The sequence below is a fragment of the Schistocerca gregaria genome, chromosome X (assembly GCF_023897955.1).
Source record: "Schistocerca gregaria isolate iqSchGreg1 chromosome X, iqSchGreg1.2, whole genome shotgun sequence".
Taxonomy (NCBI): domain Eukaryota; kingdom Metazoa; phylum Arthropoda; class Insecta; order Orthoptera; family Acrididae; genus Schistocerca; species Schistocerca gregaria.
The window spans coordinates 806,538,104-806,551,625 of NC_064931.1; the positions used below are offsets into that span (position 1 = coordinate 806,538,104).

Consider the following 13,522-nt stretch of genomic DNA (forward strand, 5'->3'; position numbering starts at 1 on the left):
CACTCTCATCTCTCATTCCTAGTTATGGCCTCTCTTACTGCAGCAATCATATATTATCACTACTTTATTGCTATTAAATGATGATATTTTCTCTAATAAACTGCAGTAATCTTTTACATATTTGCAATTTGATATTAGATAGTTGTGCTTTAATCTTACTTATTTCTATGGAACCTGAATTTTGGCTGATTTTCATGTATAGAGGAGTTTCTTACATATTTCTCAGTGTCTTTTAGTAAATAGTATTTTGATGGAACTGTCAAAATACCCTCCACCTTAGATAACTCAAAGCAGTAAGCCCTTTTCAAAATTTCTCTAATAGCTATTTTCTGCCATTTACAGATAGTTTTTATATTGAGCATTCATTCCATTGGGCAACAACTTTGCCACAGTGGATAGATAGAAACTCTGGTTCCCATCAGGTCACCAAACTTAAGTGCTGTTGGGTGTGACCAGCACTTGAATGGGTGACTGTCCAGGCTGCCATGTGCTGTTGCCATTTTTTGGGATGCACTCAGCCTCATGATGCCAATTGAGGTGCTACTCGACCAAATAGTTGTGTCACTGGTCAAAGAAAACCATCATAACGACCAAGAGAGTGGTGTGCTTAGCATATGCCCCTCCTATCAGCATATTCACCTGAGGATGACATGGCAGTCAGATGGTCCTGATGGGCCACTTGTGGCCTGAAGACAGAGTGCTTATTTGTTCCCTTGAATATTTTCTGGTGACTGATGATAGAATGGATACATGCAATTTACATGGAAGTTATTACATTTTGATGTAAATATTAACAGAGCATTTGTGTAACAGGTAACTTTTCTTAGGATTACTATACATTCTCTTTTTCCCACACATGTGCTCTTTATGAGGCAAGAAAATGTGTCTGGCTGGATTTCATAAACATCTACAAAATGACCTCTTTTTGTGATCTCCAAGAAAAGAATGCAATTTTTGAACAAATAATATCACTCATCACTGTAATGAATAGCAAATTCCTTAGCTGAAGCTGTTTTAGAATCTACTTTAGGAGCTCCTAATGGAGGGTATAAACATAATTATATGCCCTTAAAAATAAAGTTAATACTTACACATAGAAGGGAAGAAGGTCACTCACAGTAATGTGACAGCTTTGACAAAGAGATGACAGTTGTGTATAGTTCTGCTATTGAATATTGACAGAAGTGATTGTCTCAGTTCAACAGTTCAGACTTTTCAAGTCCATGCAGCTGTCAAGAATTCCTATTTGGGAGGATGTTCAAAGCTGTATCACAGTATCCCAATGAACAAACAAATGTTACTGTTAATGATAAATTGTGCTTTTATCAGTTTCATAATTTTATAAAATTTTTGAAAGACTATCAAAGGAAAAAAAAACAACAGCTGAAGTGTGGTGTGAATATTTCAGTGAGCCATCTAGTGATGGTTGTTATTCTGAACTGCTAAAAATTGTAATTCTTTTTTTCTATATCTAGTCATAATGCTAACACAGAATGTGCCTTTCCTCTTGTAAACACACAGTGGACCAAAGACAGGAATAGATTTAATACAGAAAACATAAAAGGTTTTGTGTGTGTCCAGTATAATTGCAAACACTTGAACTACCTGAGCTTTTATGAATAATGCTGGGAAACAAAAAACTGTTAAGGAATATTTCTTCATCCTCCAAATATTCAAGGCATAAAAGTGAAAAAGGCAATAATGGGATAACTATGTGTAGTTACAACAAATAAACTGTCAAAGTAATGCATATTTAGTCTTAAAATACCCACAGAAAATCACTCCTTAGTTTAGGGTAGTTTTACATTGTTAATTTTTAAGTTGTAAGCCACATGACTTTATTGATAAAGTGAATCCTCTTTTTAATGTGTACCGTCCTTTTTTTATGTGCACTGTCCTCTTTTTTATGATGAATGTATAGTAGCCCTAACTTTTCTGAGAGTATTTTGATGCCTTACGCCTTTCATTGAAAATTCAATGTTCCTTCCACCTCAGTGAAAGCATGTAACTCTTTTGTTAATGCAGATGCCATGCACATTGAGCTGTAGGGGTAAGCTTGTGCATATGAATTCAAAGTTAGTACATTTACTGCTAATTTGACCACTATCTTTGTGGCTGCTGTTAAATGTTGTCTTTCAGAGTGAATTTGAGAAGAGTCTTCCAAGTGTTGAAAAACATTTAAAAAATATGTAGAGTGAGGTCTGTTTAATTCAAATTTTCAATATGCTTTTATGGTATGTTCCCATAAGTCTAGAAAATGACAAAGAAAATATAGGAAAAAGATAACACTTAGGGTTACTGGGCACCATTGTGTCAGTGGCAATCATGGCAGTTGCACATGTTAAGTTCCAAAATAATTCTTCTAAGTTTTGCTGCACTCATTTACCTCTTTTCACCTTAAATGAATTTAATAAACATTATATTTTCAGATGCAAAGCCAGACGATTCCACTAAATACTGTTGATCCAGAAGAAATGAAATTAGCTGATGCTTTTCTGAATGCTGGCAAAGAATTGGAATTACCTAGTGGGGAAATAAACTTTAATCTAATACAAAGCACAATACACAAAGGAGAACGATGGAGCAGTCTTCATGGTTATTTGTTACCAGCCTTGGGGCAGACAAATTTAGAAGTGCTTCTGAATACGGCAGTTAGTAAGGTATAAAATGACACTCAATTTTTTTACTCATTTTACTAAAGCTTGTAAAATAACATATTTCAAACCCAGGTTTCACTCAGGGACACCTCATTTCTACTATTTATATGTAATGTACAAGCTGAATGTCAATGGAAATTTTGAAGACAGCCATTGCGTATTTATTTTTTCATTTATCACACAGAGATTGAGATCCGTTGGTGAGTACTTACAGAATACAAAATACATTTAGGCTTACAGTTTAAATATTGGAAGAAATGCGTATTTCCTAAAATATGAGGCTAAAACCAATCAGTATATATTTCTATGGACTGAGAAAGTGAAGAAAGCTGTGCATTTTAAACAGCAGCCATACGAAAAGTTACAGAAGAAAATTATAATATTTATCAGCAACATAAAAGTGCAGCCAAGAAGACAGTTGTGGCAACAATGTCAGTCCACTTCAGTGACATATTTGGTAAATTTAAACCACCTTCTGGAGAGGAAGAAACCTACTGAATTGTGAAGCAACATCATGAACAAACAGCAGACATAGAAAAATTATGTGGAATCAATGACAAAAATGGCAAAGCTGTCACCAATAGGAAGAAAGTAGCAAAGCAACAAAGCTAATACTTTGAGAAAATTTGGAATAATGAGTTTCCATCCACCTGCCCAAAGTCTGGGGTAATGCTTTGGGTGGGTCTATATGCACAACAATTCCTGGATCATGTTTGGTACGTATTGATCACGTACATTCCAGGGTAGTGTTTGAAATGTGACTTGCCCTATGTTACATCCAGTGCTGCAGTCACCTCCAATCGTGCCTCTGGAATTGGTGGAGCAAGGGAGACATGGTTGCTGCTGGAAGCTAACAAGTGAAATAGTGTAACTGTGCTATGATGTGTTTATAGTAGAATAACATCAGCACGCTACCTCCAACTGAAATCCATGTACATGTGTGTGTTTTAGCATCAGTTTTGATATGTACAAATGTAACCATTTGAAGGAATAAGTATATACCCTGGCTGGGTTGGGCATTTTGTATCAAAGTAGGATGTCATGAAGAAAATAGCAAGCATCTGACCATGAAAGCAATAAGAGTATATTTATGTATATACACAAGAAAAAATTGATAAACATCAAAAAAATGTGGAAAATGCCACAAATTCACTAAAAAGTCTGGATATGATATGGTCACACAAGATATCTGCGTTTATACTTAGAGTAGCTGAAAAGTGTGATAAACGCTGGATCAAAAATTCTGGATAGTGTTTTTGATGCTTTCCCAGAAAGCTATGAGGATGAATGATATATCAGAATCAGTACATGTGCAGATGGAGGGAGAGACATAATATCACAATTATACTTATGGAAAAAAGTTGTTATACAGTTGGGGTAACAGATCAAGATGAGCTGTAATGACTATATCAAAGAGGTGACAGAACATTTGTCTTATTAACAGAACTGTGGTGCTTTCTAGAGAGACTAGATTTATCTGTCATACTCCCAGTAGCTCTATATGTGTGTGAGGGAACAGTAGTGTTATTTTATTCTGAATGCTGTGGCATTCTCTAACCCAATACATGATAGTTGTAAGTCACATATATCTGGAATTGCAAAAAATAATTGGATAAAGTGTAAAGTGCTATCACTTCAGAAATGAAACACATTGATTGTATACTACTATAGGTGAATCATGAGAAGTTTGCTGACAAAGGATATAAAAAGGGACTCTGTGGACAACCTGGATAGAAAAATTTTTATAAACATGATTTAGATTAGCTTTTAATACTTTTGCTTGAGGTTTGTCTAATTTTTTAACCCCATTTATCATAGATTTAACATTTTTTCTGTTCTCTTTGGCTGTATCAATTGTGGCAAATTTACTGTTATCAGCACATATAAAAGGGAGTATTTTGGAGGGTGAAAGTGTATTGTTGAAGGATGGTCTAAGGTGCTGTCAGCATTGATACTTCTTCATATCTCATTGCTACAGTGCTGTGCACATGGATACTCTGAACTAAATTGTTAGAATCATTCTGATAGCCACATCTTAACATTTTACCACCACATGTTATTATAATTTAAATAAACAATTACTTTCTTGCTACAAAGTGGGCTAGGTATCTTTAAAGTGAATTTTCTCCATTCGTATGCTGTTCTGCATACAGAAAATAAAGTCACATCCACACCATGCCACTCTTGGCCTTGGCGTATTCACATATAAGATTATAATTATAACCACACTTAGAGGTTATGACCGAAAGTGCTGTCATCTGGAATATTTATCATTTGTTTTTTTATTGGTATAGACAATTGGCTAACTGTGTTTGACATTTGCAAAATATTATCTATCTGCCTATAATTTTAATTTGGAAACTAATTATGCAAACTCATGTGTTAGTGTGAGTTTTTATAAAAATATGTATTCTGAGCCATTTATAACTACTACAGAGCTCACATAAGCACTGGACTATGGACTTAAGTTTAGAGAAAGCATATTATTTTATCAAAATACACATGTTAGTTCAAATTCAAATGTTATCAGAGATATCCATACACCTTTATTATAAAAATTGTAGGTTAGGATTATCATGCTCTTCCATGTGTCATGTGTTTGTCAGGCTTGGGAGCGGTCTGTCATATTTTTATAGATGCCTGGGCTGATACTTTAATAAATATACACTGGTAAGTAAGTGTTTTTGGTGTTCAAACCAGCACTATGCATGTTGCTTGTTGTTGGTGGACACCTTACGCCCCCCCCCCCCTCCCCCCCCGCTTCCCCGCCACCCATGGCTCTTGAATCTCTTGAATGTGCACATAATGACACACATTATAGTGTGGGTTCAATCACATTCAGAAGATCATGTGACTGGAAATATCATCATGACCTGTAACCAATGAGTTTTTCCTAGTACAGCAAATAATCATCATTCGTAAAAAAAATTGCTCTGGGCGGTCATATTACCATGCTATGTACAATCCAGTGTTGGTCCTACACTTTTACGAATACTAACTCAGTCTGGCAGCACAGTGCATACTCTGTAACATGCTCCCATGCTGGCCACAAGTTTTGTAAGAAATTCTTGTGATAAAGCATTCCACTCCTCCACCAGCATGACTGACAACTACTGGATGGCCATTGGTGCACATGGACATGCTGCAGCACATCTACCTAATGGATACTACATGTTATCAATGAGACTTATGTCCATTCCCTGAATATCATCTCATTCCATGAGCTTCTCCACCTGTGCTGTGTGATGCAGTAATGCATAGCAATCCATAAAAATGAAGTCAGGCCCAAATGCAACCTTGAAAAGACACACCTGGGAAAGTGGTACTGTGTTGCAGTAATGTTGACCAGTGAGTATAGCATGTTCAAAGATTTGGATGTCATGACACCCATGCATCATTAGGAATCACCACAGCATATCACATGAACCACCAAAATGCTGGTGTTTGATAATATTTTTGGATACATAAAGTGTTCCCACCTCTTGCCATATTAAGATATGCACAGAATCACTATTCACACTGAATCTGCTCTCATCCAAGAAGAGCATATGACCCCATTCCTCATCAGTCCACTACCTATGCTCTTGACACCATAGCAAATGATGCCTCCAATGTGCAGGTGTCAACAGAACACAATGTAGTAGTGATCAGGTAAAGATACCACCTCCACAACGCAGTTGCCCTGCTAATGTGGAACATGAGAGTATATCCCTTGCAGTTCCATCTCTTGTACTCGCTGTTTGATGTAGGTCTCTTCTCGCCTGTTGCACAATATAGAGATCATCTGTTATTGTGGTTGACCACTGTCAACCATTTCATCTCCTCAGGATAGCAATGTATGTAGTTCAGAATGCTCTGCATGCATGTGAAATAATGCTGTGAACAGTAGCAAACTCCTGAGCTACACTCATTACACCGTGTCCTCCTCCCAGCTTTTGTATCATTGTTCTCAATGTGAAATCTTCCAAATGTTGTCTTTGACCATGTTGTAATCGCAAACACCACCAGTGCACCACAACCACTCAGTGATTGACCCACAGTGTCTTTTCCCTTTCCTTCAAATCCTTCATGTCGTGGAGCACTATGGTCATGCTGACCTCATACCATATGATGTCCAGCTTTCTGTCCATGCCTGGCAGACCTCTGACAACATGCTCCCACACTTTCATTCATTTCTACAAAGTGGTTAATACATGATCCAGTCACAATAAACTGACCACCTCCTATGTTCAGCATCAATGTGCAATAACCACTCACAGAAAGCATTTTCATCTGGTTGGGTACATGTTGTAAAAGACTGTAGTTTTAATGGATCATTTGCTAATGGTAGGAATCATTACCACATCTTCATACTATACATAAAAATGACTATTAAGAAGTATAATGGCTTATAAAATTAGGTAATTTGTGCCCATAGTTTTAACCTGGAAATCACTCAGAAGAAACAGCTATACTTGTGTCTGTTTCAGAATAGTGGAATTTGTGCTTGACTCACTATTTCCCCATAAAACCAAGGCTAGGAAACTAGTTTTCATATGCCCTCACAGCTATGCCTGGTGGATATATCATCTTTCCAGATGTGTCAAAGTTCCACTACACAGTGCTATTGTCAGTATGGTGTTAATTTCTATCCATCTTCAAATTGTGTAACACTTATTTCACAGTTAAGTTGAAGCATTGTTGTTGTTCTAATCAACATAGATTTCTTTCTGAAACTCGGCCATGGATTGACTGTCTCATGACCAAAAATCACACCCGTGTGTATCATCACAGTAACAGGTGCTAAAACTACACATTGTTTGAAAGTAAATTAACAGATGTTACAGTTAAAACTTAACTCATTAAATTAACTGAATGCATCAAAAAATTGATTCTCTTTAACAGTTTCTTCTACTACAAGGGTTAAACCAAATTATTTGTTTAACTGATGAAATTAACATATACAGTTATGCAAACAATACTTTTTACAAAACTGTTAATTACTTTGGAATTAATCAAGGGCTGGCTTTGTTAACATATTTTCAAATAGAGCCAAATAAATACTTACAGAATGCTAGTATTTTGTCTTCCAAATGTTTAAAATTATTATAGAATTTACATTTGTTTATAAGTATATATAATGGTAAGACAGAGATTTAGGAATCAGGTTTTAAATTGTAGGAAATTTCCTGGGGCAGATGTGGACTCTGGCCACAATCTATTGGTTATGACCTGTAGGTTAAAACTGAAGAAACTGCAAAAAGGTGGGAATTTAAGGACGTGGGATCTGGATAAGCTGAAAGAACCAGAGGTTGTACAGAGTTTCAAGGACAGCATAAGGGAACAATTGACAGCAATGGGGGAAAGAAACACAGTAGAAGGAGAATGGGTAGCACTGAGGGATGAAGTAGTGAAGGCAGCAGAGGATCAACTAGGTAAAAAGACGAGGGCTGCTAGAAATCCTTGGGTAACAGAAGAAATATTGAATTTAATTGATGAAAGGAGAAAATATAAAAATGCAGTAAATAAAGCAGGCAAAAAGGAATACAAATGTCTAAAAAATGAGATCGACAGGAAGTGCAAAATGGCTAAGCAGGGATGGCTAGAGGACAAATGTAAGGATGTAGAAGCTTATCTCACTAAGTGTAAGATAGATACTGCCTACAGGAAAATTAAAGAGACCTTTGGAGAGAAGAGAACCACGTGTATGAACATCAAGAGCTCAGATGGCAACCCAGTTCTAAGCAAAGAAGGGAAGGCAGAAAGGTGGAAGGAGTATATAGAAGGTTTATACAAGGGCGATGTACTTGAGGACAATATTATGGAAATGGAAGAGGATGTAGATGAAGATGAAATGGGAGGTAAGATACTGCGTGAAGAGTTTGACAGAGCACTGAAAGACCTGAGTCGAAACAAGGCCCACGGAGTAGACAACATTACATTAGAACTACTGAACCAACGTACATATATTTTTTTTTCAAATTTATAGTTATGTGAACTAGCCATACGAAAATCCCCATACAAAATTTTTACATACAGTGTATTGCGCAATATCACAAAATATCTACAAACTATATGTTTAATAAAATTTAGGCATCTTTATTATTAGTGATGTCCTTTTTGGGTAAACAAAGATTACATTTTAAGATCCATATCACTTTATACAAGTCCTGTCTCAGTTAAACAAAATAAATCCTCATGGATCACAAAAAACTAAATGTCACTGTGCACTGCAGTTCACTTGCTTGCTGTTCAGTATTTTCACAAGTAATTTCATAGTTTTAATGAGGTTTTTCACATTTTCTCTCCAAGTTGTCCTCACCTTCAACAGATCCAAATGGCAGTTAGCAAGGAAATGAACCTGCTATCAGTTACCTTGGAGGTGGTTCTCCTGCGCCAGAGTACACGAAAAAATTAGACAAAATACCCTACTTTAGTACATTAACTTTTACTTCTAACTTAAGTCTACGAAAAATTTTTTTAACATAAATGGCAAATGATACACCATTACATCATAAATAAATACATTACATAGTTTTCATAACCTTACAATAATTTGCACTAAAATTGACTATAGTATCAAATGTGTGGACACAAAAAATTTTAAAATCAAGTGCACATTACACTACAAAACATTACCCTAAGTCATAACTGTCTGAAACTGGTTAAACTTGAAAGATCTCTTTTCCATTTGCAAAATAGCAAAAACTCAAGCTATTACCTTTAGCACAAACTCAAGATGTGCAGTAGCATAGATTTATTAATCATTACATTATGGAAGAATTATAGAATCACCATCACATAACTTAATTGCTATTCAAATCAAAATCAAGGGAATGGAAGCTGTACCAAATCGTTGCCTCACTTCCCTACTCAACTTTGAGCACTACTCTCATTCAACTAGAAAATTAAATACTCACAAAATCACTAAATTTTACCAAATAGTTGACCTGTTAGAATATTCACATCAGTGTAGCACGATAGTTATTAGTTAATCAGTAAAATTGCTTTTCTTCATCTCAGTATTACCACTTTAAGCTCATACTTCCTATGAACACAATTATAAGTTTTCAGATAACCTATACATCCGATAATGCAGCATTAGGCCCCATATTACTTGTACCTCAATAAAATATTGCTCTTTCTGTTAAGCTCTCACTCCTAGCTGCAATGTCATGAATTGCACAAACCCAACATTGCCTAGTTCAAAATTTAGATCCTCAATACACATACATCACTTTTTTTATACAGTTATCTTTTTCATCAATCATGTCTGTCAGCTCCATTATTTTCCTTACCTTTCTTGCCTCATTATCTAGTGGAGTGCATTCTCAAAAATTATCCCAACTGTAGAGATAGGTTCCCTAATCGTTAAGACCCTAACACTATTCATTATTTTATTATTTCATTATTGCTTCATTATCTAATAAATAAAAACCTGCTCTGCTTATCATATGCAAAATTGATTCTACTGAAAAACACTCAACAGTAACAGATCCTTATGCTAATCAAACTTAACTCTCATTACGGATCAGACAAAATTATCACTTAGAAAGATTATTATTTTACTGTATTCCATCAAATTGCTTGAGATTCTAGCCTGAAGTGTAATATACATACAAATCTTGCTTATTCTTTCTACACATTACTCCAGGCAACTATGTTTAAAGTTGTAATTCCTTAATGTTGGAAAAGGCTGTAGCATGACACACATCTACAGGTAGGTAGTTATCTCCATATGCTGATGGCACTGAACACAAACACTTCTATTATATAACAATTAATATTGAGACTTGGTATCCAAGATGGTTTTTACCGCATATTGCCTTTGCTGCTGCACTCATGAACTGATTACTTCAGATGTTAATTACATTTCTCATATGTTGACACCTTTCATTTTCTGTTTACCTTACCTTTTGAAGAAACCTTTTTAAACTATACTTATACTATAGTATGCTACTACACAAAATACATGAAAGTTGAAGAGTGCTTCTGATTCACTTATAAAATACAGATGGGACAGAAGAAGAGTTTGACTGCCTCAGGGAACACGAGAAATGAGACAGACAGCTGGGGTAAGCATTATCACCACATAATGAATCCATCACAGAACGTTGAACCCTCTACTTGATAATTTCAGAAGAAATTAGTCTCAAATATAACATCAATGCTGAGATTTGGAATCACCAAGAAATTGCACTCCAACAGCTGTCCTGCCAATTTTACATTTAATAGTATCTCTTGTTTCACACTCTTTGATAGCTTACCAGTAGCACCAATAATTTTTTTCCAGAAGCATGCGTCACTACTACACCCTTTGTGTTCTTAACAGATTCAAAAAAATGCCTGTGAAATGCCAATCAAATCACTACCACTGTCCAGTAAACACTTAACATGTATACCTTGTACACTTACTACAGGGTGCCACACTTCTTTTTAACTTAGCATGTGATCTTCTTTTTACACAAATCCTCGTGAATCTTTCCCCTGGAAAAACTGTCACCCTGCTTACCAAAATGATTATCAGACCCACTGTCACTTTCTCTATGCTTTAGATCTTCCACCTTTTTCTCTATTTTAGTCAATTTTGAATCTACATTTTCATTTACTTTTACCAGTTTTTCCTCTACCACTACTGCACACTTGGTTTCTACCTCAGTTTCTAAATCATTTTTTACCTGATCAATTTGGTTCTCAAGTTTAACCCTATTTTCAGCACATTGTTTATCGGTAACCTCCACCTTCATACTACTGTCATCACAAACCCTCTTTCTCCCTTCCACACTTTTATGACTCAATGTTAATTTCTAATTATCACAATATTTAACTACTGCGTCAAACTTCTTATGTAATTGTCAAAGATTAGTGCTAACCACCTTAATGTCCTTTTTAATTTTTTTCTACAGTTCATTTTTAATCTAGTCATCAGTTTTAATACCACTAATATCTACTTCCATACTAATAATGTCTTTTTTTCATACTACTAATGTCTACTTTCGTACTCATACTACTCATAATTTGCATTAACATTGCTTACAATTTTCTGTAACCACTAATGTCCTGTGAATCAGCCCCCATTAGGTCTTTCTGTTTATTTAAAAACTTAACCTCTACAGCTTTGTTCTCAGTCACACTGTCTTGTTTGTTAATGCCACTCATTATGTATCACTTAATACAAAACAGCTTTGGCTATGGAATTTCCTTGTTTTTAATCACTCTCCTTCTGCTGCTGCTGCAGTTGTCATTTGATTCATCAACTGCACGTCTGAGGCAAGTTATAGTCCTCTCAGCAAGGTGCTTTGTTTACTCGCTGTCAGCTGTGTGAACCTGTATGTTGATTGGCTGCCCCTGTGCTCAGTGCTTGCTTCCATAGAACCCTCTTGCTGACTGGCTGCTGTCCTACTGCAACAATGAAACCCCAATGCTGATTGGCTGTTGCTTCATTGCAATGTAAACTGCTGTTGATTTCACTGTTCAGAGTTCACGAGTCCTTGTTTACTGTGCCCACATTCAATAGTCCTCACCTGGGGCACCATATGTGATGACGTTCACCTTCTTTGTTTCTTTGTTTGTTGTCCTTAGTGTCAATGTACTGGCTAAAAAAATAGGAGGTGGAAGTGCAGTACTGTCTACTGTAAATGATGTTGCTGACAGTTCTTTACTTTCACTTTTCAAAACCCTCATATACACATTTAATATGGTCAGTGCACTATTGTTTAACTTTTGATAAGCCTCATTAATAGTTTTCAGGCTGCCACACACATATTGCTACAATAGTTTACTGTTGAACATCTATAAGCAGTAAAAGCCTAACTACAAAGTTCACAGCTCTTGCAGAATAGAAAGTTATGTGTGGAACAGATACTTCCATTGTTTTAAAATGGCCCAATTGTGTAACACTTATTTCAAAGTTAATTTGAAGCATTGTTGTTGTTCTAATCAACATAAGTTTCTCGTCTGAAACTCTGCCATGGACTGACTGTCTTGTGACCAAAAATCGGGCCCTTATATATTGTTACAATGACAGGTGCTAAAACTACGCATTGTTTAAAGTTAAATTTAAGGAAATTAAAACTAAAACTTAGCTCATTAAATCAAGTGAATACATCCAAAAATTGGTTCTTTTTAACAGTTTTTTCTACTACAAGAGTTAAACCACATTATTTGTTTAACTGATGAAATTAACATGTATAGTTATGCAGACAATACTTTTTACAAAACTGTTAATTACTTTGGAATTAATCAAGGGCTGGCTTTGCTAACATGTTTTCAAATAGAGCCAAATAAATAATTACAGAATGCTAGTATTTCGTCTTCCAAACATTTATAATTATTGTAGAATTTATATTTGTTTATTAGTCAACAACAGAATTCAAGTTACAAAACAATTACTGATTTTACTCTATAACAAAAGATACTAACTAGGCTTAATCAAAATAAATTAGAAAATCAATTAAATACATAAAACTAAGTGCAAAATTGGGTTTAGTGTTATATTCTTTAAAACTGTGGGCCAACCTTTCTCCTTTAAGGAAGTGCAGATTATTGTTCACGTATGTTAATGGAAATTAGTTAAATTTGAAAAAAAACTAATTTAAGTAGGCAGATGGAAAAGCAAGAGGGGAAGTAGAAAAATCGCAACTTGCTTCATTACAAAGTGTGCTTGCTAGCATTTAGTCAAGAACCTGATACATTACCTGAGTATTGCTGTATGTGATATCGAGTCTAAAAATTATAGGAAGCAAAATTGGAAAATTTTCCTAGCAAGAACATTGGTCTTGCAATTAAATTTTGGATGACTGCAAGGGGATGCCTTAAACTTAATAAAATAGTTTGTTTTAACAAGGACACAGATGCAGCAGCGTTTAGATGTAATTTCACAGAGT

General features: G+C 35.4%; 1 protein-coding gene across 2 annotated transcripts in view; it reads left to right on the plus strand.

Moving 5' to 3' along the window:
• Positions 1–13,522, plus strand: part of LOC126299379 (neither inactivation nor afterpotential protein G-like) — a 222,235-nt gene that overhangs the window by 80,023 nt on the left and 128,690 nt on the right. For both annotated transcript variants that reach the window (XM_049991242.1, XM_049991243.1), the window contains exon 5: positions 2,430–2,660. In XM_049991242.1, coding sequence (XP_049847199.1) covers positions 2,430–2,660 — 231 coding nt within the window. The remainder of the gene's footprint in view (positions 1–2,429; positions 2,661–13,522) is intronic.